This window comes from Coregonus lavaretus (genome assembly GCF_964263955.1).
Source record: "Coregonus lavaretus genome assembly, chromosome: 9".
Taxonomy (NCBI): Eukaryota; Metazoa; Chordata; class Actinopteri; order Salmoniformes; family Salmonidae; genus Coregonus; species Coregonus lavaretus.
This window is the reverse complement of record NC_139996.1, coordinates 3,651,069-3,677,568: the sequence shown is the minus strand read 5'-3', so window position 1 is coordinate 3,677,568 and position 26,500 is coordinate 3,651,069. Positions and strand designations below refer to the sequence as shown.

At 43.3% G+C, this 26,500-nt stretch overlaps 2 protein-coding genes across 2 annotated transcripts in view; both read right to left on the bottom strand.

Annotated features, from left to right (window-relative positions):
* LOC311134747 (plakophilin-3-like) overlaps nucleotides 1–2,580 on the bottom strand; it is a 30,981-nt gene extending 28,401 nt beyond the window's left edge. The window contains exon 1 of the mRNA XM_084168524.1: nucleotides 2,395–2,580. Within this exon, the coding sequence (XP_084024650.1) occupies nucleotides 2,395–2,403 (9 nt within the window). The 5' untranslated portion in view covers nucleotides 2,404–2,580. The remainder of the gene's footprint in view (nucleotides 1–2,394) is intronic.
* Nucleotides 2,581–14,466: 11,886 nt separating this feature from the next.
* LOC311134710 (CD81 antigen-like) overlaps nucleotides 14,467–26,500 on the bottom strand; it is a 16,896-nt gene continuing 4,862 nt past the window's right edge. Inside the window, exons 2-7 of the mRNA XM_084168479.1 lie at nucleotides 17,545–17,642; nucleotides 16,784–16,858; nucleotides 16,575–16,688; nucleotides 15,914–16,015; nucleotides 15,439–15,522; nucleotides 14,467–15,216 (exon numbers count right to left, since the gene is read on the bottom strand). Of these exons, the coding sequence (XP_084024605.1) occupies nucleotides 15,151–15,216; nucleotides 15,439–15,522; nucleotides 15,914–16,015; nucleotides 16,575–16,688; nucleotides 16,784–16,858; nucleotides 17,545–17,610 (507 nt within the window). The 5' untranslated portion in view covers nucleotides 17,611–17,642 and the 3' untranslated portion in view covers nucleotides 14,467–15,150. The remainder of the gene's footprint in view (nucleotides 15,217–15,438; nucleotides 15,523–15,913; nucleotides 16,016–16,574; nucleotides 16,689–16,783; nucleotides 16,859–17,544; nucleotides 17,643–26,500) is intronic.

Genomic DNA, 26,500 nt, shown 5'->3' with positions numbered 1-26,500 from the left:
GAGATGTTCGATCAGGTTCAAATCCGGGCTCTGGCTGGGCCCGAAGCCACTCCTGCGTTGTCTTGGCTGTGTGCTTAGGGTCATTGTCCTGTTGGAAGGTGAATCTTGACCCCAGTCTGAGGTCCTGAGTGCTCTGGAGCAGGTTTTCATCAAGGATCTCTCTGTCCTTTGCTCCGTTCATCTTTCCCTCGATCCTGACTAGTCTCCCAGCCCCTGCCACTGAAAAACATCCCCACAGCATGATGCTGCCACCACCATGCTTCACCGTAGGTTTCCTCCAGACGTGACACTCGGCATTCAGGCCAAAGAGTTCAATCTTGGTTTCATCAGACCAGAGAATCTTGTTTCTCATGGTCTGAGAGTCTTTAGGTGCCTTTTGGCAAACTCCAAGCTGGCTGTCATGTGCCTTTTACTGAGGAGTGGCTTCTGTCTGGCCACTCCACCATAAAGGCCTGATTGGTAGAGTGCTGCAGAGATGGTTGTCCTTCTGGAAGGTTCTCCCATCACCACAGAGGAACTCTAGAGCTCTGTCAGAGTGACCATCGGGTTCTTGGTGTCTTGGTGGTTCCAAACTTCTTCCATTTAAGAATGATGGAGGCCAATGTGTTCTTGGGGACCTTCAATGCTGCAGAAATGTTTTGGTACCCTTCCCCAGATCTGTGCCTTGATACAATCCTGTTTCGAAGCTCTACGGACAATTCCTTCGCCCTCATGGCTTGGTTTTTGCTCTGACATGCACTGTCAGCTGTGGGACCTTATATAGACAGGTGTGTGCCTTTCCAAATCATGTCCAATCAATTGAATTTACCCCAAGTGGACTCCAATCAAGTTGTAGAAACATCTCAAGGATGATCAATGGAAACAGAATGCACCGGAGCTCAATTTTGAGTCTCATAGCAAAGGGTCTGAATCCTTGTGTAAATAAGGTATTTCAGTTCTTTTTAAAATAAATTTGCAAACATTTCTAGAAACCTGTTTTCGCTTTGTCATTATGGGGTATTGTGTGTAGATTGATGAGGGAAAAAAAACAATTTAATCAATTTTAGGCTGTAATGTAACAAAATGTGGAAGAATTCAAAGGGTCTGAATACTTTCCAAATGCACTGTAGATCAAAAGTCCCTTTAAATCAAGTTTGATTTGATTTGATTAGAGCCAATCACACAACAAGGCGTGGTGCAGAACCCTGTGATTAAAGCTCTGACTGACACAAGGTGTGGTGCAGAACCCTGTGATTAAAGCTCTGACTGACACAAGGTGTGGTGCGCCTGGCGTGTGTATCTCTGATCAGTGTACAACAGTGCTGTAACACATTACCAGCTAATACGTTGGTTTTATGACACAGAATTGTTCTGGCCATCACTACTCACAACTCATTGTTAGGTACAGTATATACTCATCTCAATGTGTTCAAATGGATCTGCATGTATTTTTGGACCAGTGTATGTGAAAGGAGGGCAGTGATCAACCATCCCCTAAGGATCGGAGGTAGTCAAGATCAAGGTCCCTATTCCCAAAGACAGATTAGATCTCCTTTGTCTAGAGCAATGGTTCCCTACTCCAGTCCTCCAGTACCCCCAACAGTGGTTCCCTACTCCAGTCCTCCAGTACCCCCAACAGTGGTTCCCTACTCCAGTCCTCCAGTACCCCCAACAGTGGTTCCCTACTCCAGTCCTCCAGTACCCCCAACAGTGGTTCCCTACTCCAGTCCTCCAGTACCCCCAACAGTGGTTCCCTACTCCAGTCCTCCAGTACCCCCAACAGTGGTTCCCTACTCCAGTCCTCCAGTACCCCCAACAGTGGTTCCCTACTCCAGTCCTCCAGTACCCCCAACAGCCTAACTCCAGTCCTCCTGTTTGTTAAAGCTCTGGACATTCTACTTGTCAACAAATCATCAAGTCATCAGGTGTTTTTGTCCAGGGCTTCAACAAAAATGTTTACTGTTGGGAGGCCCGGAGGACCAGAGTTGGGAACCAATGCTGTAGAGCAGGTCTAGGGAGCAGGTCTGTAACCTAGTTTAACAGACAGGTCTAGGGAGCAGGCTGTAACCTAGTTTAACAGACAGGTATAGGGAGCAGGTCTGTAACCTAGTGTAGTACACCTGTCTCCCAAATGCCCTGACATACCAACCCAACACTGAACCCTTGTATCCCTAATAACAAATGTCATCTTGCCATGGTTGCCATCAATTACCTACTACAGTAGTGTCCAATCATTGTGTGTCAATCAGCAACAATAGCACTAGGAATATGAACAGTCTGACGATGCTGCTGACGTTCTTATTAGAAGTTCAAATATTGTATCCGTGAATACATTCAGAGTTAAAAAACCTCATTTCAAACAGTTGTCCCCGAACAGCAGCCAACAGCTAATAATGGTCAAATCTCTTTACTCACCATCACCATTAGTTCTTAGTGGGTAGTGATCAGGACTGGTACTTCTCAGGTAAGGTTCTCCGTAGTGTAGTGCTCTGATGGAATGAAACTGTAGAAAGTGTTGATATATTTATAGAGGACTTCTCATAGTCACCGCCCTCACAACTAGCTTGGCTTTGGTATGGAGAAACAGTTTTCTGCTCAGCCCCTGTCTCTACCGTATGTACCAGAATGACACCATCGTGAGACAATGGAGGGAGAGAGAGAGAGAGAGAGAGAGAGAGAGAGAGAGAGAGAGAGAGAGAGAGAGAGAGAGAGAGAGAAAGAGAGAGAAAGTGAGAGAGAAAGTGAGCGAGAGAGTGTGTGTCTGTGTGTGTGTGTGTGTGTGTGTGTGTGTGTGTGTCTCTCTGTGTGTGTGTGTGTGTGTGTGTTTGTGTGTGTGTGTGTGTGTGTGTGTGTGTCTCTGTGTTTGTGTGAGATAAAGAGAGAGATGACTCAAATAGGAGGGTATGGCATTGAGACAAGGGTTGTTGAAAGACTGATTAGTAGATCTGATATCACACTGGGATAGAGTTCCACATCATGTTTCATGTTATGTTCTACACTCTAAAAGGGTTCTTCAGCTGTCCCCATATGAGAACCCTTTAAAGAAGCATTTTTGGTTCCATACACGGAACCCAAAAGGGAACCAAAAAGGGTTCTACCTGGAACCAAAAAGGGTTCTCCTATGGGGACAGCCGAAGAACCGTTTTGGAACCCTTTTTGTATGAGTATATACCATATCCTCCTCACACTACCACACAATAGACTGAGAGCGTAGCCAGTTTACTGCCACAACATCTGATTTATAATAATAATAATATGCCATTTAGCAGACGCTTTTATCAAAAGCGACTTACAGTCATGTGCGCCTACATTTTCACGTAATGGTGGTCCTGGGGATCGAACCCACTACCCTGGCGTTACAAGCGCCATGCTCTACCAATTGAGCTACAGAGGCCTCAGACAAGGGTGTGTTGACTCATACAACCTATGGCTGACTAAGGCCTCAGAACAGGGTGTGTGTGGGCAGGGACAGGTAGTGAGATCAATGCTCCTGTGCAGGTGTGTTGCAGGTGTGTTGCAGGTGTGGATGCTCAGCCTGCCATCAGTAAGTCAGGGCAGAGGGCGGGAGGGTAAGGGAGGGAGAAGAAAGAGGAGTGTGAGGGCCGTAGGGAAGAAGCATCTGTGTGACAGAGAAGGGCATGGGACTGGGAGTGTCTGGGTCTGGTGCCTTTTCCCACCCACTTAAACATTTCACTTCAACAGTCTAATTGGAATGCTGTTCATATGGACTGTATAACAGTAACAGGGAGTCAGCAGCACAACCACTTTTTGAATGATGACCTGTGATTGAGCACATTGTCTATTGTTTCAACGTTACATCTTTATTAAGACAATGAGCAAGTCAGAGCAAGGAATAACATAAATGAATGGTTTGTCAGCAGTCATGGCAGAACAAGAAGAGGGTGCACTCCAGAGTCACTGTTCACACCACTTTTCAATACAGACTCAAGTTGTGTTTGATGCAGAGACATTAAAGACCTACCCATGAAGATGCCAATAATTGTTCCATAACTATAACCAATGGAGTGCTTTTCAGGATACACATAAAAAACAAGAGACAGAAATTGTCTAGTATAATGAAATGACATGGTCCAACATCTTTTATGATCAGGTTGGTTTTGCTTGGTAAACGTGGTTGGTTTGCTTGGTAAACGTGGTTGGTTTTGCTTGGTAAACGTGGTTGGTTTTGCATGGTAAACGTAGTTGGCATGGCTTGGTAAACATGGTGGGTTTTGCTTGGTAAATGTGGTTGGTCGTTCTTGGTAAACTTGGTTGGTTTTGCTTGGTAATCTTGGTTGGTTTTGCTTAGATAAACTTGGTGGGTAAACTTGGTTGATTTTGCTGGGTCAATTGGGTTGGATTTTCTTTGGTAAACTTGGTTAACTTTGCTTGGTAAACTTGGTTGGTTTGGCTTGGTAAACTTGGTTGGTTTTCCTTGGTAAACTTGGTGGGTAAACTTGATTGGTTTTGCTGGGTAAATTTGGTAGGTTTTTCAGTGAACTGGGGCTGTAGAACCCCCCCCCAGATAGCTGACTGATGAGTAACGGTTTGCTGTGAATAGCTGACACAGAGAGGGTGTGTTGTGTGGTCTTGTGGGCTAAACCAGTTGGAGCAGAGCAGCGAGGTTCTTATGGGCGTTAGTTCACTTCGGTTTGGGATTGTCAGTACTTTTATGTTCTCCGATGTTGGGAGATCACACTTATTGATATTTATTGAGAATAGAGGTATGTACAATTGGAAGTAAATGGTGCTTATTGTGTTCAAGTCTGAAAGATAAATCAAGTAAGATCAAGTATGAATCGTCAAAAAAGACTTGATTTCCAGTATGGCAACCATGAGTTAGTCATGAGGTAGTTAGGTGAACGTGATCCGTTTCTTTACAAAAAAAATTGCCCAATCTAAAGTCAAGTGAAACATTATGTTGGCACCTGCATGTTATGGTAAATACTAGGGCTAAAAATGGAGACAAGCCCAGCCAAACAACGTGACCCTGGACAAAGTAGCTGACGACTTGACTAAAATCAATTTAGAGACACTACACTCTTAGAAAAAAAAGGGTACTACCTGGAACCCAAAAGGGTTCTACCTGGAACCCAAAAGGGTTCTACCTGGAACCAAAAAGGGTTCTACCTGGAACCAAAAAGGGTTCTACCTGGAACCAAAAAGGGTTCTCCTATGGGGACAGCTGAAGAGTGTACCAACAGAAATTCGCACTGGCAATTAGAAACTGTCTAATCAGATTATGAAAATATCAGATGATGTCAAAAGAATTAAAGCTGATATGACTGAACTGGGAAAATTAGGGGAGAAGGCTGAAACCGTGTTAACCCTGGAGGAAATCACATGAGCAAAGCTCCAGAAACCGTGTTAACCTTGGAGGAAATCACATGAGCAAAGCTCCAGAAATCGTGTTAACCCTGGAGGAAATCACATGAGCAAAGCTCCAGAAACCGTGCTAACCCTGGAGGAAATCACATGAGCAAAGCTCCAGAAACCGTGTTAACCCTGGAGGAAATCACAAGCAAAGCTCCAGAAACCATGTTAACCCTGGAGGAAATCACATGAGCAAAGCTCCAGAAATCGTGTTAACCCTGGAGGAAGAAAAATACATCATTACGGGGCTTACTGAAATATTAAATGGGATGGAGGACTTCAGATGCCATTCAAATCTTCGTTTTGTAAATTTCCCCGAAAGCTGTGGAACAACCGGAATGGAAGAATTCGAACAGGCAGCCCGAGAGGGGACACAAGCAGCAAACCCAGTTGCATCATCACAAAGTTCCTTAACTCTAGAGACAAAGATTAAGGTGTACGACTGGCCGTCCAAGACAAAAAGTCAGGAGTCTGACTTTTGATGTATGAGGGCCATTGGAGCTTCATCGTTGCCAACATAAGCAGAAGCCTCTACATGAAACCCCATAAAGAAAATAACTATTGGGAAAACTATTATTTGGTGTACCCCGCACAAGTACGGGTCAATTGACAGGAAAAAGACATCACACTGAAATGAGAAAAATAATCTACTCGATCGAACCTGGACAAGGAGAACGGAGCTACCCGATAACCTGGACAAGGAGAACGGAGCTACCCAATAATCTGGACAAGAAGAACGGAGCTACCCGATAACCTGGACAAGGAGAACGGAGCTACCCGATTACCTGGACAAGGAGAACGGAGCTCCCGATAATCTGGACAAGGAGAACGGAGCTCCCGATAACCTGGACAAGGAGAACGGAGCTACCCAATAACCTGGACAAGGAGAACGGAGCTACCCGATAACCTGGACAAGGAGAACGGAGCTACCCGATAACCTGGACAAGGAGAACGGAGCTACCCGATAACCTGGACAAGGAGAACGGAGCTACCCGATTACCTGGACAAGGAGAACGGAGCTCCCGATAACCTGGACAAGGAGAACGGAGCTACCCGATTACCTGGACAAGGAGAACGGAGCTCCCGATAATCTGGACAAGGAGAACGGAGCTACCCGATTACCTGGACAAGGAGAACGGAGCTCCCGATAATCTGGACAAGGAGAACGGAGCTCCCGATAACCTGGACAAGGAGAACGGAGCTACCCAATAACCTGGACAAGGAGAACGGAGCTACCCGATAACCTGGACAAGGAGAACGGTGCTACCCGATAACCTGGACAAGGAGAACGGAGCTACCCGATAACCTGGACAAGGAGAACGGAGCTACCCGATTACCTGGACAAGGAGAACGGAGCTCCCGATAACCTGGACAAGGAGAACGGAGCTACCCGATTACCTGGACAAGGAGAACGGAGCTCCCGATAATCTGGACAAGGAGAACGGAGCTACCCGATTACCTGGACAAGGAGAACGGAGCTACCCGATAACCTGGACAAGGAGAACGGAGCTACCCGATAACCTGGACAAGGAGAACGGAGCTACCCGATAACCTGGACAAGGAGAACGGAGCTACCCGATAACCTGGACAAGGAGAACGCAATGAACAACATGTATAGACTGCAGGACAGCCTGTCAACAGACCATGTACGACAGATGGGGCACTGGACTATTGAACTGTTTAGGCTACTGAAAAAAATTCCATAATTGATGCATTTAATTCATGTGGAGGAATCGACAGTACAGGACAGATTCATGTGGGAATCGACAGTACAGGACAGATTCATGTGGGAATCGACAGTACAGGACAGATTCATGTGGGAATCGACAGTACAGGACAGATTCATGTGGGAATCGACAGTACAGGACAGATTCATGTGGGAATCGACAGTACAGGACAGATTCATGTGGAGGAATCGACAGTACAGGACAGATTCATGCGGAGGAATCGACAGTACAGGACAGATTCATGTGGAGGAATCGACAGTACAGGACAGATTCATGTGGAGGAATCGACAGTACAGGACAGATTCATGTGGAGGAATCGACAGTACAGGACAGATTCATGTGGGAATCGACAGTACAGGACCGATTCATGTGGGAATCGACAGTACAAGACAGATTCATGTGGAGGAATCGACAGTACAAGACAGATTCATGTGGGAATCGACAGAACAGGACAGATTCATGTGGAGGAGTCGACAGTACAAGACAGATTCATGTGGGAATCGACAGTACAAGACAGATTCATGTGGAGGAATCGACAGTACAGGACAGATTCATGTGGAGGAATCGACAGTACAAGACAGATTCATGTGGGAATCGACAGTACAGGACAGATTCATGTGGAGGAATCGACAGTACAGGACAGATTCATGTGGAGGAATCGACAGTACAGGACAGATTCATGTGGGAATCGACAGTACAGGACAGATTCATGTGGGAATCGACAGTACAGGACAGATTCATGTGGAGGAATCGACAGTACAGGACAGATTCATGTGGGAATCGACAGTACAGGACAGATTCATGTGGGAATCGACAGTACAGGACAGATTCATGTGGAGGAATCGACAGTACAGGACAGATTCATGTGGAGGAATCGACAGTACAGGACAGATTCATGTGGAGGAATCGACAGTACAGGACAGATTCATGTGGGAATCGACAGTACAGGACAGATTCATGTGGGAATCGACAGTACAGGACAGATTCATGTGGGAATCGACAGTACAGGACAGATTCATGTGGGAATCAACAGTACAGGACAGATTCATGTGGGAATCAACAGTACAGGACAGATTCATGCGGAGGAATCGACAGTACAGGACAGATTCATGTGGGAATCGACAGTACAGGACAGATTCATGTGGGAAACGACAGTACAGGACAGATTCATGTGGAGGAATCGACAGTACAGGACAGATTCATGTGGGAATCGACAGTACAGGACAGATTCATGTGGAGGAATCGACAGTACAGGACAGATTCATGTGGGAATCGACAGTACAGGACAGATTCATGTGGGAATCAACAGTACAGGACAGATTCATGCGGAGGAATCGACAGTACAGGACAGATTCATGTGGGAATCGACAGTACAGGACAGATTCATGTGGGAAACGACAGTACAGGACAGATTCATGTGGAGGAATCGACAGTACAGGACAGATTCATGTGGGAATCGACAGTACAGGACAGATTCATGTGGAGGAATCGACAGTTCAGGACAGATTCAGAAGCATGAAAAGGAAAAGAGGGGGTGAAAGAAGAACTTTGGGGATTTTATTGTTTTGTTTTGTTTTGTTTTCTATGTCTTGTGAATACATGCCCACTAAGAATCTTGAGGATTGATTAACACTATTTTCATTGTAGCTGTTTATGTTGTTCATCAACGCCTTACATGATGTTTAAAGTCAATATGAGACAACAAATTTAAAGATCCATCTCAATATCACATGTTGTGGATAATACTTAAGATAGGAATACATTAACCTCTAAAAGTCTGCTAAAAGTCTGCTAAGCTAACATATGGAATTGTTTTAAGATGGTCATACCATGGATCATTTATTTTGAATATTAGGTATAAATTAATATTGAAAATAATATTTGATAAAACATTGAATTTGGCCTTTACTACTATAGCCGATAACAACACATTCATAAATGGTAAAAATACAGTAAAAAATAAATCATTAGGAATAAGGTTCTGAAGTGTCTGTCCTATATCTAGGAGATACAAGAAAGTTCAGGAAATATTCTAGGTTTTTTGGACACATATTTAACCCCTTATTTTTGTTGGCACAAAACTACCTCCATACTTCCAGTCATTTGTATGGGTTACCTTCAACGGATACCATCGTGTTGGTGAGAGTCTCCCCTTTCCACAGTGGGTTCATATTATTCTCTAGAAGACCAAACCGTTCGGACCGTACATACGTTTCCGTGAGAAGACCGATTTTCGGGATGTCTCATGGTCTGACAAACACCGCTGTAGCTCGGCCACCTTCCACCACAGATGCGGAAGGTCGACACAGGCGGATGTGGTGGATTCAGATGCAGCCCATACAAAAAAAAAAAAAGATATCTCTCGTCAAAATTGAAGGATTTTGATGCAGATTTTCTTATTATGTTACTTAGATTGACGCACGGGTCCGATGTTCAGAGATGAAGAACTTTCCCTGTTGCTATGTTAGGTAGGGTAAACATATTCAAAATGAATATATTACCAAGGTTGATGTATTTATTCCAAGCCTTACCAGTTTCAATTCCATCCAACTTCTTTAAGAAAATAAATGGCCTGCTTTCCAACTTTATTTATGAATGGAAAGACCTCAAGAGTCAAATGGACTGTTTTAGACTTCCCCTGTCATGGGGAACGGCACCTCCGTACCTTCAGCCTCTGATCAGTCCCTACACCCAAATGAGGGCATTGCGTTCATCCACCTCTGGCCTGCTGGCTCCCCTTCCTCTGCGGAAGCACAGTTCCCGCTCAGCCCAGTCAAAACTGTTCGCTGCTCTGGCACCCCAATGGTGGAACAAGCTCCCTCACGACGCCAGGACAGCGGAGTCACTCACCACCTTCCGGAGACATTTGAAACCCCACCTCTTTAAGGAATACCTGGGATAGGATAAAGTAATCCTTCTACCCCCCCCCCCCCCCCCCCCTTATCCCACTGGCTATAGGGTGAATGCACAAATTTGTAAGTCGCTCTGGATAAGAGCGTCTGCTAAATGACGTAAATGTGCCCTTGAGCAAGGCACTTAACCCTAATTGCTCCTGTAAGTCGCTCTGGATAAGAGCGTCTGCTAAATGACTAAAATGTAAATGTAAAATGTAAGGTGGAGGCCTTGGACTACCTCATATAAAAATGTATTACTGGGCAGCACAACTACTTTCACTCCAACAAGGGACAGAAGACTATCCTTGTCCTTGTGCTTGAAGGAGTATTGAAGCCCAAAATGTAATACTCTATGATTTAAAAAATATTCACTCTGTTGTGCCAAGGCTTTAAAGAAAAAAAAACAGACAATCCAATGATTTTCAATTAAATTCGTATTTGGGAAAATGTACATCAATTCATGAAATGGAAGAAAACCATATCGCCAGCCACCACTATTTCGAACAAACCCACATTACCTCCAGCATTTAATGACAATACCTTTAAATCCTGTTTCCAAAGTGGCATCAAGAATGTTGAGCACATGTATTATAATGGCTCTCTACTGTTATTCAATCAACTACAAGAAACGTGGGTGATCCAAGACACATTTCTTTAAATTCTTACAACTAAGAAATCTTATTCAATCTCTTCAACAGAGTCTGGATGAACCTAAAGTATCTAGCATTGAACAAATACGGAAAGAAGTTGGTTGCCAGGTTATGTCAAAGGTTGATAGAATTTCTACCTGATAGCTCAGAACCTATAAGGGAAAAAATGGGAAACAGAGCTCAAAGAAGAAATTGGTGAGAACTATCGGTAACAGATAAGTGAAAACGTTCATATTTGCTCCTACAACCTTAGACATAAGTTATTGCAATTGAAAATAATCCATAGGATTCACTACACTACTGCCAGAATTAATGTAATGCACCCAGAAATATGAGTACTGGCATCCAGGGCTTGACTTGGACTAAAATAGGTGCCGGTACACATTTTGGGTGCCAGTACTGTTTATTTTTAGGTGCAGGAGCTCCACAATACTTTTGAGCTAATAATCTATAAGAGGAACAGGAGCTCAAGCAGTTGAACGTTTAAGGTGCCGGTAATCAGCTCCGGTGAGCTCCTGTCCGAGACAAGCACTGCCGGCACCTCTTATAGAATAATATGAGTACCTTCATCTCGTATATAATATAAGATGTAACATGAGTACCAGCACCTCTTATATAATATTAGCTCTAACATGAGTACCAGCACCTCTTATAGAATATTAGCTCTAACATGAGTACCGGCACCTCTTATAGAATTTTAGCTCTAACATGAGTACCGGCACCTCTTATGGAATAATATGAGTACCTTCACCTCTTAAAGAATATTAGCTCTAATATGAGTACCGGCACATCCCATATATTAAAAGCTCTAACATGAGTACCGGCACCTCTTATAGAATATTAGCTCTAAGATGAGTACCGGCACCTCTTATAGAATATTAGCTCTAACATGAGTACCGGCACCTCTTATAGAATTATATGAGTACCTTCATCTCTTATAGAATATTAGCTCTAATATGAGTAATGACACCTCTTACAGAATAATATGAGTACCGGCACCTCTTATAGAATATTAGCTCTAATATGAGTACCGACACTTCTTATAGAATATTAGCTCTAATATGAGTACCAGCACCTATTATAGAATATTAGCTGTGATATGAGTACCGGCACTTCTTATAGAATATTAGCTCTAATATGAGTACCTTCACCTCTTATAGAATATTAGCTCTAATATGAGAACCGGCACCTCTTACAGAATAATATGAGTACCTTGACCTCTTATAGAATATTAGCTCTAATATGAGTACCGGCACTTCTTATAGAATAATATGAGTACCGGCAACTCTTACAGATTATTAGCTCTAATATGAGTACCGGCACCTCTTACAGAATATTAGCTCTAATATGAGTACCTTGACCTCTTATAGAATAATAGCACTATTTTGAGCACAGGCACCTCTTATAGAATATTAGCTCTATGAGTATCTTCACCCCTTATAGAAAATTTGCTCTAATATGAGTACGGGGACCTCTTATAGAATATTAGCTCTGATATGAGAACCGGCACCTCTTATAGAATAATATGAGTGCCTTCACCTCTTATATCATAATATGAGAACCAGCACCTCTTATAGTAGCTCTAATATGAGTACCGGCACCTCTTATAGAATATTAGCTCTAATATAAGTACCAGCACCTCTTATAGAATAATATGAGTACCGGCACCTCTTATAGAATATTAGCTCTAATATGAGTACCTGCACCTCTTATAGAATATTAGCTCTAATATGAATACCATCACCTCTTAGAAATTGTACCTCTAATATGAGTACTGGAACCTCTTATAGAATATTAGCTGTGATATGGGTACCTTCACCTCTTATATAATATTAGCTCTGATATGAGTACCGGCACCTCTTGTAGAATATTAGCTGTGATATGAGTACTGGCATCTCTTATAAAATATTAGCTCTGATATGAGTTCGGCACCACTTATAGAATAATAGCTATAATTTGAGTACCGGCACCTCTTATATAATATTAGCTCTGATATGAGTACCGGCACCTCTTGTAGAATATTAGCTGTGATATGAGTACTGGCACCTCTTATAGAACATTAGCTCTGATATGAGTACCGGCACCACTTACAGAATAATAGCTATAATTTGAGCACCGGCACCTCTTATAGAATAATATGAGTACCGGCACCTCTTATAGAATATTAGCTCTAATACGAGAACCGGCACCTCTTACAGAGTTGTGCCTCTAATATGAGTACTGGAACCTCTTATAGAATATTAGCTGTGATATGAGTACCGGCACCTCGTATATAATATTAGCTCTCATATGAGTACCGGCACCTATTGTAGAATATTAGCTGTGATATGAGTACTGGCACCTCTTATAGAATATTAGCTCTGATATGAGTACCGGCACCTCTTATAGAATAATAGCTAAAATTTGAGGACCGGCATCTCTTATAGAATAATATGAGTACCGGCACCTCCTATAAAATATTAGCTCTAATATGAGTACCAGCATCTTATATAGAATATTAGCTCTAATATGAGTACCGGCACGTCTTATAGAATTGTATCTCTAATATTAGTACTGGAACCTCCTATAGATAATTAGCTCTAATATGAGTACCGGCACGTCTTATATAATATTAGCTCTAATATGAGTACCGGCACCTCTTATAGAATATTAGCTCTAATACGAGTACCGGCACCTCTTACAGAATTGTACCTCTAATATGAGTACTGGAACCTCTTATAGATTATTAGCTCTAATATGAGTACCAGCATCTTTTATAGAATATTAGCTCTGATATGAGTACCGGCACCTGTTATAGAATATTAGCTCTAATATGAGTACCGGCACCTCTTACAGAATTGTATCTCTAATATTAGTACTGAAACCTCCTATAGAATATTAGCTCTAATTTGAGTACCGGCACCTCTTATAGAATATTAGCTCTAATACGAGTACCGGCACCTCTTACAGAATTGTACCTCTAATATGAGTACTGGAACCTCTTATAGAATATTAGCTCTGATATGAGTACCGGCACCTCTTATAGAATAATAGCTATAATTTGTACTATAATTTGTACTATAATTTGAGGACCGGCACCTCTTATAGAATAATATGAGTACTGGCACCTCTTACAGAATTGTACCTCTAATATGAGTACTGGAACCTCTTATAGAATATTAGCTGTGATATGAGTACCTTCACCTCTTATAGAATATTAGCTCTAATATGAGTACCGGCACCTCTTATAGAATAATATGAGTACCGGCACCTCTTATAGAATATTAGCTCTAATACGAGTACTGGCACCTCATAGAATTTTAGGTATAATATGAGTACTGGCACCTCTTATAGGATAATATGAGTACTGGCTTCTCTTATAGAATAATATGAGTACTGACACCTCTTAAAGAATAATATGAGTACCGACACCTCTTATAGAATAATATGAGTACCAACACCTCTTATAGAATAATATGAGTACCGGCACCTCTTATAGAATAATATGAGTACTGGCTTCTCTTATAGAATAATATGAGTACCGACACCTTTTATAGGATAATATGAGTACCAACACCTCTTATAGGATAATATGAGTACCGACACCTCTTATAGAATAATATGAGTACCGGCACCTCTTATAGAATAATATGAGTACTGGCACCTCTTATAGGATAATATGAGTACCGGCACCTCTTATAGAATAATATGAGTACTGGCACCTCTTATAGGATAATATGAGTACCGGCACCTCTTATAGAATAATATGAGTACTGGCTTCTCTTATAGAATAATATGAGTACCGGCACCTCTTATAGAATAATATGAGTACCGGCACCTCTTAATGAATAATGACGTTTTCTTAAACGGTTTGTCTGCACCTTTTTTATTCCACTTCAAGCGTAGCCGAACCACTAATGAAATACAGGATGCGTCCCAAAGTAGCACCCTATTCTCTATACAGTGCACTACTTTTCACTAGAGCCCTCATAGACCGTGGGAAAAGTAGTGCACTATAAAGGGAACAGGGTGCCATTTTGGACGCATTCTCAATGAATATCTACAGATTATACAACCATAAAAAAGAGCACTGAACTCTTCAACCTTGGAGTAGTCCTGCACGAAAACATACAAAAGGCTCAAAGATAAAAAATAATTTAAAAAAATCAATTAGTAAAAGGTTTAGCATTAGAGAGATGCTGAATGTCTGTTGATCACAGCCTGGCATTTAATCAACGATCATCGAAAGACTCAAACTTACATTAGGAGTATTGTTAAAACATAATTAACAAATATACTGTAGTAAAATCTAGTCTCTATTAAAAAAATACTGATAGAAATGTACATATGAAATGTACACATAAAAATTTACATGATCCTGCAATATAATAAGAATGAACAGGAACTACAACACAAAACGTAACATTTGTATCCCCTTAGTTGGCTTTGATCTGTAGAGAACTTCTCCCTCCATTATGGTTCTGTGGTTCTATGATTCCATGTTTCCGTGGTTCTATGGTTCCGTGGTTCTATTACATTTCTGTGGCTCTAGTACACTGGGGTGGCGTTGCGGATCCCACAGCAGAGAACCATGGTGAAGATCATCTCAAAGATCTACAGTGGGAGAAGAAGAGGAAGGCCTTTAAAAATCAAGAATTCAACATCTGTCTGCACTCAGTCAGGACAGCAGAGGTCAGGAGAACATTTCTGTCTGTGCAGATAGCAACTGTCAAAGGCTTCCAAAGTTGTGTTTACTGTAGCGCGGTGGATTACAGAATATAACAGAAAAGCGATCCAACTGCGGTCCAGGACAGTCTCCACGGTAACACTACTCACCATGATGACAGCGACCACCAGGGCAGCTAGACCAATCAGGCAGAGCTTCTCAGCGAACAGTTCCTTCAGCTTCAGATGACAGCTCTAGTGGGAGGGGAACATAGTGATGGGATTAAGGGACCAACATTTAAACTGTTGCTCCCCCCCCCCCCCCCCCCCCCCCCCCGTCATACCAATGTGCTGTGTAAAGCATTCATTGAAATAGTACGTAGAGATTTACAGTAATAATGATTATGATTCCCTCCCAGGGGAGAAAGCTGTTTTGGGTCGTCAATTTTTAGCCAATCCAAATATTCCAAAACATCCATTTGAACTATTTCACTGAATATCAAAACATTGGAAAGGGAAAGGGGGGATACCTCGTCAGTTGCACAACTGAATGCGTTCAACCTAAATGTGTCTTCCATATTTAACCCAACCCCTTACGAATCATTGGACATTGACCTGGGGGAACAACGCGATGTGTGAACTGTACCTGTGGTTTCAACAAGGCATCGTCCAGGGTCTTCTTGGGACACAGGGCTCCGGCTACTTGTTTGAATAAGGGGGAATCATCTCCTTTACCACAGCAGTCCAGCTGAGGACACAGGTAGAGACATCCGGTCAGTCATGCCATTGATTGATTGATTGATTAATTGATTGACATTTCTCTCCCCCAGACCCCCCTCAGTTCTATAGCACCATCACAGTACAACTATTACATTGAGGAGAATATATTTTATAGAGGTATTTTCCAAAAATTAGACCACGGTTATCATGAAATAACTCTGAAATAATATAATGTGCATCTTTTTCCCCTCAACAATAACAGATACATTTTCAACATTGGCTGCATTTACTCCAGCAGCCCAATTCTGATTATTTTCCCCCCACTAATTGGTCTTTTGACCAATCACATCAGATCTTTTCAGACAAGCTCTTTTTCACAGCTGATCTGATTGGTTCAATTGACCAATTAATGGAGAAAAAAAAGATGTAAACGCAGCCAATTATGATCACAGGATCGACAAGAATAGCTACTGCTTTATGATCACATTACTACATTATTTTATGATCACATTACTACATTATGCTACACTCCATTTAACAGATTGATACGATGATGAAATAACCCAGAGGTGAGAGTGATGACGTACAGTCTCATGGAACACCTCCAGGACTTTGATAGCAGCTGTTTTGGTGGGAGAGTCTACGACATCCACTGACTTTATGTAAGCCACATCATAGAAGTTAATCATCTCCTTGGAGATCTGGAACAAACAAAGATAGCAAAGCTGGTAAAGTCGATGTGTGTGTGTGTGTGTGTGTGTGCATGTGTGTGCGCGTGTGTGTGCGTGTGTCTTACTGTGTCTCGGTTACTGAATCCCCAGATCCCAGCAGCCACCTCACAGGCGAAGAGGCACACCAGCATGAAGAAGAACTGAAAGAGAGATGAATTTGTCAAGCTTTAAACATGGGGATAAGTGTCATCTCAGGGCTTTACCTAACTGAAGGCCAAAACTTGATCTTCCACAAAAAAGGATTGTTCTCTGAGAAAGAGAGAACTGGAGGGTTTGTTATTGAGAGATGGGCCCAGAGATTTGAAAGGCTGTGTTACTCTCCTGTGTGTTGAACGGCTGTGTTACTGAGAGAGAGAGCGCTGTAGGGCAGTGTTACTGAGAAAGAGAGCGGTGTTACACAGACACAGAGAGACACAGAGAGACACAGAGAGACACAGAGAGACACAGAGAGACACAGAGAGACACAGAGAGACACAGAGAGACACAGAGAGACACAGAGAGACACAGAGAGACACATAGATGGCTGTGCTACTGAAAGGGAAAGCTGTAGGGATGTGATACTCTCCCATGTTGAGAGGTCTGTCAATATTGCTGTCCATCTAGGATCGCTGCACTACGGCTGACCCTGTGCCTCTCAACATGTGTGTATATCTGGATGTTTTAATAAAGGCAAAAGACACATTTAACGTTCTAACCAATGGATAACAAAATATATATTCCATTCCTGAGAGAGAGAGCGCTATAGGGCCGTGCTACTCTCCAATGTTGGAGCGTATGCCCTTAGAGACGCGGTGTGTTTGCTGCCCTCTAGTGGTCACTCACTCACCGTTCCCAGGAGACACTGAGATTCCTGGATGGCACCATAGCAACCAAGGAACCCTACAAACATCATCACAGCTCCCACCGCTATCAGGATGTACACACCTAGGGGAGAAGACACAACTCCATTGGTCCCACAGTGAAAAAAGCTTAAATTAATCTGCTTGGTCTGCCCTCATATTGAGCCTCACGTTGAAGTGTTTTGCCATTTTCTTTTCAGGACAACCTAGTAGAATTAAACCATTTGACATAAACAGTTGGATTCATGAGTGTTATTGACAAATGTCAATAAACAAATAAGGTCCAGCAAGCAAAAATCTGATAAAAAATCGAATCCAATAAAGTCAAATGTTATTGGTCGCATACACATACTGTATTTAGCAGATGTTATTGCGGTTGGAGCGAAATGCTTGTGTTCCTAGCTCCAATCGTGCAGTAGTTTCTAACAATTCACAACAATACACACAAATCTAAAAGTAAAATAATGGAATTAAGAAATATAGAAATATTAGGACAAGCAATGTCGGAGTATATATAGACACACTACAGTTCAAAAGTTTGGGGTCACTTCGAGATTTCCTTGTTTTCGAAAGAAATTGAACAAAAAAATAATTAAAATAACATCAAATTGATCAGAAATACATTGTTAATGTTGTAAATGGCTGTTGTAGCTGGAAACGGCTGATTTTTAATGGAATATCTACATAGGCGTACAGAGGCCCATTATCAGCAACCATCAGTCCTGTGTTCCAATGGCACGTTGGGTTTGCTAATCCAAGTTTATCATTTTAAAAGTCTAATTGATCATTAGAAAACCCTTTTGCAACTATGTTAGCACAGCTGAAAATATCAAAATTACTGATATTTAATCCCAGTAAAAATTCCTTGTTTTACTGTGGATATAGATACTTTTGTATCTGTTTCCTCCTTTGCTGTTGTTCTGGGATTGATTTGCACTTTTCGCACCAAAGTACGTTCATCTCTAGGAGACAGAATGCGTCTCCTTCCTGAGCGGTATGGCGGCCTGCGTGGTCCCATGGAGTTTATACTTGCGTACTGTTGTTTGTACAGATGAACGTGGTACCTTCAGGCGTTTGGAAATTGCTCCCAAGGATGAACCAGACTTGTGGAGGTCTACAATATTTTTTCTGAGGTCTTGGCTGATTTCTTATGATTTTCCCATGATGTCAAGCTAAGAGGCACAGAGTTTGAAGGTAGGCCTTGAAATACATCCACAGGTACACCTCCAAATGACTCAAATTATGTCAATTAGCCTATCAGAAGCTTCTAAGGCCATGACATCAATTTCTGGGATTATCCAAGCTGTTTAAAGGCACAGTAAACTTAGTGTATGTAAACTTCTGACCCACTGGAATTGCGATACAGTGAATTATAAGTGAAATCATCTGTCTGTAAACAATTGTTGGAAAAATGACTTGTGTCATGCACAAAGTAGATGTCCTAACCGACTTGCCAAAACGATAGTTTGTTAACAAGACATGTGGTTGAAGTGTGGTTGAAAAACAAGTTTTAATGAATCCAACCTAAGTGTGTGTAAACTTCCGACTTCAACTGTATATGTGTGTGATGGCATGTATAGGCATTATGGACAGTATGGGGATAGAATATGTAGTATATCTGAAGAATACGTAGGATAGAATAGCATATGTACAGCAATAGTTAAACATTTTTAAAGTGACCAGTGATTCCATGTCTATGTACATAGGGCAGCAGCCTCTAAGGTGCAGGGTTGACTAACCGGGTGGTAGCCGGCTAGTGACAGTGACTAAAATTGGGGAAATTCCCTTTAAAAGGCGCATTGTCTGCAGTCTAGTGTTCTGCTCTGTACACACATTGGATTGAATCTTGGTTTATGTGGGAAACACCACCAGGTGGCAGTATGATAAGTCCGTATGATAAGTCAGTACGATAACCCCCACAGAAACCAACTATTGTAACGGAGTTCTTGGTCTTTTTCCTGGTGGTGTCCTTGTCCAAAGATATGACATGTGAGACGAAGAGGGCATCCTGTAACACCCTTTTACTGGGACAGGAAGACTTTCCAGATCCATCCTGACTGAGAGGGAGGAGGAATCACACACACATACACGCATACACATTACACACATACACACAAACGAATACACACACATACTGACAGCGACGTGGACCCAGGCAGGAAATGCCTCCCTCCCCTCTGCCCACAAACGATAGGGTTTAATATTTTCCCGAAATTCCTCTGGTCCTCTGTAGCTCAGTTGGTAGAGCATGGCGCTTGCAACCCAGGGTTGTGGGTTCGATTCCCACGGGGGACCAGTGTGAAAATGTATGCACTCACTAACTGTAAGTCGCTCTGGATAAGAGCGTCTGCTAAATGACTAAAATGTAAATGTAGTTGGTATGACATGGTCCTCTGTAGTTCAGTTGGTAGAGCATGGTCCTCTGTAGTTCAGTTGGTAGAACATGGTCCTCTGTAGTTCAGTTGGTAGAACATGGTCCTCTGTAGTTCAGTTGGTAGAACATGGTCCTCTGTAGTTCAGTTGGTAGAACATGGTCCTCTGTAGTTCAGTTAGTAGAACATGGTCCTCTGTAGTTCAGTTGGTAGAACATGGTCCTCTGTAGTTCAGTTGGTAGAGCATGGTCCTCTGTAGTTCAGTTGGTAGAACATGGTCCTCTGTAGTTCAGACAAACACACACACACTCCTAATCCACCCTGACAGAGCAGTCTAAAGACACAGTGAAAAGCTCTGAGTCTTCTATAACCCTCTAACACAGGGTTGGGCAATCATTTTGGGATCGAGTGCCACATCGGAATTCTCAAAATTCAGTGGAGGGGCCGCACAGATTTGTTTGGGACTGCTTTTTTAGTTCATTGTTTAGCTAGCTAGCTACATGTCTTAACAAACGACTCCACTATGCAAGTATCCATTTCAGTAGGGCGAGTAAAATGGTCAGATAATCATCTCAGGGGCCTACCGAGTGGTGCAGTGGTCTAAGGCACTGCATCACAGTGCTTGAAGCGTCACTACAGACCTGGGTTCGATCCCAGGCTGTGTCACAACCTGCAGTGACCGGGAGACCAATGAGGCACACAATTGGCCCAGCGTCGTCCGGGTTAGGGGAGGGTTTGGCCAGGGGGGCTTTACTTGGCTCATAGCGTTTTAGCGACTACTTGTGGCGGGCCGGGCGCCTGCAGGCTGACTTCGGTCGTTAGTTGAACGGTGTTTCCTTCACATAGTGGTGCAGCTGGCTTCCAGGTTAAGTGGGCGGGTGTTAAGGAGTGTGGTTTGGCGGGTCATGTTTCGGAGGACGCATGACTCAACCTTCGCCTCTCCTGAGCCCGTTGGGAAGTTGCAGCGATGAGACAAGATCGTAATCAGAATTTAATTGAAATTATGAGAAAAAAAAGGCGCTAAAAATATATATATTTCAGAATAATTATTGTTACCCAGCCCTGCTCTAACATCTCTCTTTTAGTCAGTCAGTCAGTCAGTCAGTCAGTCAGTCAGTCAGTCAGTCAGTCAGTCAGTCAGTCAGTCAGTCAGTCAGTCAGTCAGTCAGTCAGTCAGTCAGTCAGTCAGTCAGTCAGTCAGTCAGTCAGTCAGTCAGTCAGTCAGTCAGTCAGTCAGTCAGTCAGTCAGTCAGTCAGTCAGTCTGTCTGTCTGTCCTGTCTGTCTGTCTGTCTGTCTGTCTGTCTGTCTGTCTGTCTGTCTGTCTGTCTGTCTGTCTGTCTGTCTGTCTGTCTGTCTGTCTGTCTGTCTGTCTGTCTGTCTGTCTGTCTGTCTGTCTGTCTGTCTGTCTGTCTGTCTGTCTGTCTGTCTGTCTGTCTGTCTGTCTGTCTGTCTGTCTGTCTGTCTGTCTGTCTGTCTGTCTCTCTCTCTCTCTCTCTCTCTCTCTCTCTCTCTCTCCTCTCTCTCTCTCTCTCTCTCTCTCTCTCTCTTCTCTCTCTCTCTCTCTCTCTCTCTCTCTCTCTCTCTCTCTCTCTCTCTCTCTCTCTCTCTCTCTCTCTCTCTCTCTCTCTCTCTCTCTCTCTCTCTCTCTCTCTCTGTCTCTCTCTCTCTCTCTGTCTCTCTCTCTCTCTCTCTCTCTCTCTCTCTCTCTTTCTCTCTCTCTTTCTCTCACCACCCTCCCAGTGACCCTAGGGCCCTCTCCATTTGTCCGTCTCTCTCTTCCAGGCGTTTCTGTTTCTGTTGTGCTGGCAGGGAGTAGGGACTAAGCTATGCAATAAAGGTCCCAAATGGCACCCTTTTCTCTATGTAGTGCTCTTTTAACCAGAGCCCAGGGGTTGAAGTCAAAAGTAGTGCACTATATAGTGAATAGGGTGCCATTTGGGACTCAGCCAAGGAGCAGCATTCCCCTCCATCACTATAACAACAACCCTTTAAGCTCTGACAGGGTATAGAGAGCTGAAGGGAGAGGGTCTGAATACGGTGTCGTTTGGGGACGCATCCAGGGACTAGGTTAAACCACCAGGGAAGTTTATTTATTTATAGCTTCTCCGGTTGGCAAACATCAGCTAAAACCCTCCATTTGGATAGAGATCCCAAAAATGGAGTTCCCTCTAATTCCCACAGTTCTGACAGTTTAAAGACGACTACGTTATTGACCCAGATACTCCACATCAGAGACCTCTATAGTTACGGGAACATAAAGTTATATATGGGATATGTAGAATTATACGTGGCTCTTACATAAGTCTTATACAGTATGTGGCTCTTATATAATTCTTAGAATGATATTAGTTAAGGGTCTAGTCCACATCCAAGTTTGACTTCATAATCATTGAGTTGAGAAAAACCCAATAATGTTTCAATGTATCTTTAATGCACCATCAATGATAGCCTTTAAATTATGCTAATAGTTAAAAATCCTATTGTTTTTGGCTGATGATCGGGATGGCTGTAAATATAGACATAGGTGACGAGGGAGGATGACAGGTGACTAGAGGGAGGATGACAGGTGACAAGAGGGAGGATGACAGGTGACAAAAGGGAGGATGACAGGTGACGAGAGGGAGGATGACAGGTGATGAGACGGAGGATGACAGGTGACAAGAGGGAGGATGACAGGTGACAAGAGGGAGGATGACAGGTGACAAGAGGGAGGATGACAGATGACAAGAGGGAGGATGACAGTTGACAAGAGGGAGGATGACAGGTGATGAGAGGGAGGATGACAGGTGACAAGAGGGAGGATGACAGGTGATGAGAGGGAGGATGACAGGTGACAAGAGGGAGGATGACAGGTGACAAGAGGGAGGATGACAGGTGACGAGAGGGAGGATGACAGGTGACAAGTGGGAGGATGACAGGTGACAAGAGGGAGGATGACAGGTGACAAGAGGGAGGATGACAGGTGATGAGAGGGAGGATGACAGGTGACAAGTGGGAGGATGACAGGTGACAAGAGGGAGGATGACAGGTGACAAGAGGGAGGATGACAGGTGACAAGAGGGAGGATGACAGGTGACAAGAGGGAGGATGACAACACTATGGAGATAAGGCTCTTTGTGAGTTAATAATAGTCCTCCTTCCATGTCTTCTACCTCTCTCTCTCTCTCTCTCTCTCTCTCTCTCTCTCTCTCTCTCTCTCTCTCTCTCTCTCTCTCTCTTGCCATCTCTCTCACACACACACACACACACACACACACACACACACACACACCACACACACACACACACACACACACACACAACACACACACACACACACACACAAACACACAACCTGCTGAGAGGGAGAACATGCATGTTGTGAAAATGATCAATACAGATGGATATGAAAGATATTTCTATACCAGTAACAACTTATCGGTAAACCAGACACGGCAAAAATGCTTTTATTGTGGACTTTTTCAACCACTTATGTCTTCCTTTTTCTTCCCACCAATGTATCACCGAACTTCCCTCTTCACAGTCTTGTTACTTGTTGATAACCCTAACCCCACATTCAAATTATTCTGGTAATCAAACATTCAGCTTTTTCAACTAGTTGGTCAAGTACAAGGCTTTAATCATCAGTGGCACTTCGTTCAACACTCTCCACCCACTAGTCTGTCACAGAATAAACTACAGAGTCCAACTACAGAATAAACTACAGAGTCCGACTACAGAATCAACTACAGAGTCCGACTACAGAATCAACTACAGAGCCAGAGGACGTCCTCAAGAACACACAGATTGTCTGTCCGTCTGTCCTCCTACTGCGCTAGTGGTGACTGACAGCTGCCTTGTCTGTACCACCAACGCCTTCAGCTGGTCTGGGAGGAGGGGAGCCCAGGAGCGGGTGTATATTTCTAAGTTTCCAGCCCTACATAAACACCAGTTTGGAGTTTCCAGGCAGGCAAAAAAAAAAAAAAACACTCTCAACTCTAATTTATAAGGAGCCCAGATGTACAATATTATTTTAATTATGCAAAGGGCGTGTGTTTGAGTGGTAGGAGAGAAGAAAGCCATCCCTTGATGTTCCTCTGGGAGGGCGTACTGCATCGCTGGTACCCCTCCAATCATCAGTTTGCCTGGCTGGTTGGGCTGGTTGGACTGTTCCCTGCTATAAAAGCATGGTGTCCCACCAGGAGGTTTACCGTCTCTGTGTACTTAACTGAGGTAAGTATGGGAGTGGAGAAACCTACATTTGAATTAATGGGCGCTATATTTTGCTACCACAACAAACAGAATAGCCTAAAGCCTACATGCAGACTTGTGGAACCCTTTGAAACGTTCAGACCATGTATATTTTAAAGTGGTCATTATGGGGCCAAGGTAGAAGAGGCTGAGAGTGAAATAAGTGATGGTGAAGTAACCCTGAACTCTGCAGGAATAATAAAGTAACCCTGAACTCTGGTAGGAATAATACAGTAACCCTGAACTCTGCAGGAATAATACAGTTAATGTGTCTTTGCAGGTCCTGGGGTTGGACACACCCAAAGACACCCAGCCGACCAACATTGGGGTTTCCAGCGTTATAGTGACCTGCTGTCTGTACATTGGGGTCCGGAATTATTGACAACCTTGATAAAGAAATTATTTTATTTGATGCTCAGAAAAATAGATTTTGTTTAGCAAGTAATATATATTTTTGCTCAACAAGGTAGGGGTCAAAATGATTGACACCCCTGTTTTCAAAACCTTTAAATACCTCACCTTGTGAGGATAATGGCACTGAGCCTTTTTCTAAAATGTTTATGAGATTGGAGAACACATTGGGAGGGATCTTAGACCGTTCCTCCATACAGAATCCTTCCAGATCCTTGATATCCTTCGTCTGCGCTTATGGACTGCCCTCTTCAATTCAAACCACAGGTTTTCAATGGTGTTCAAATACAGGGCCTGAGATGGCCATTGCAAAATGTTGATTTTGTGGTGAAATAATCATTGCTTTGTGGATGTTGATGTGTGCTTGAGGTTATTGTCTTGCTGGAAGGTTCGCTTGCGGCCAACTTTCAGCCTCCTGGCAGAGGCAACCAGGTCTTTGGCTAAAATGTCCTGGTACTGGGTAAAGTTCATGATGCCTTGGACCTCAACAAGGGCCACAGGACCAGTGGAAGCAAAATAGCCCCATAACATCAAAGATCCACCACCATATTTTACAGTAGGTGTGGGGTTATTTTCTGCATATGATTCCTCATTTCGATGCCAAACCCACCACTGGTGGGCGTGGCCAAAGAGCTCTATGTTAATCTGACCATAGTACTGGTTCCAATCCAAGACCTTTAATGAGAGAATGGCGCCGGAGGGGATGGCTGCCGTTTTACGGGTTCCTAACCAACTGTGCCATTTTGTGTGTGTTTTTTCCGCATTGTTTGTAACTCATCAGAACAGCGATTACTCATCTCGAACTGGACTAAGATTTTTTTCTTTCATGAGTCCGACGCGAAGGATATCCTGTTTCTCCCCGAGAACAGGCCCAAATCCCTGTCATTCGCGTGAAGAGAAGACGGAGGTACAGGGGGAGGAGATCTGGGTGCCTTGTGAGAATTCATTGGCGAGTGGGTAACCCGCCTCTACCATCCGTTCTATTGGCCAACGTGCAGTCACTGGAGAATAAACTGGCTGAGCTCCGTTCAAGACTATCCTACCAACGGGACATTAAAAACTGTAATATCTAATGTTTCACCGAGTCGTGGCTGAACAACGACACATATAATATCCAGTTGGCTGGGTTTTCCGTGCATCGGCAGGACAGAGCAGCTACGTCTGGTAAGACGAGGGGTGGGGGTGTGTGTCTATTTGTCAATAACAGCTGGTGAGGGATGTCTAATGTTAAGGAAGTCTCTGGTTTTGCTCACCTGAGGTAGAGTACCTCATGATAAGCTGTAGACCACACTATCTACCAAGAGAGTTTTCATCTATATTTTTCGTAGCCGTCTATTTACCACCACAAACCGACGCTGGCACTAAGGCCGCACTCAACGAGCTGTATAAGGCCATAAGCAAACAGGAAAATGCTCATCCAGAAGCGGCGCTCCTAGTGGCCGGGGACTTTAATGCAGGCAAAAAACTCTAAACAACCTTTACTCCACACACAGAGACGCATACAAATCTGTCCCTCGCCCTCCATATGGGAAATCTGACCATAATTATATCCTCCTGATTCCTGCTTACAAGCAAAAACTAAAGCAGGATGTAACAGTGACTCGCTCAACATGGACGTGGTCAGATGACGCAGATGCTAAGCTACAGGACTGTTTTGCTAGCAAAGACTGGAACATGTTCCAGGAATCATCCAATGGCATTGAGGAGTATCCCACCTCAGTCACCGGCTTCATCAATAAGTGCATCGACGTCGTCGTCCGCACAGTGACCGTACGTACATATCCCAACCAGAAGCCTTGGATTACAGGCAACATCCGGACCGAGCTAAAGGCTAGAGCTGCAGCTTTCAAGGACCGGGACATAGAAATCCCGCTATGCCCTCAGAAGAAACATCAAACAGGCAAAGCGTCAATACAGGACTAAGATTGA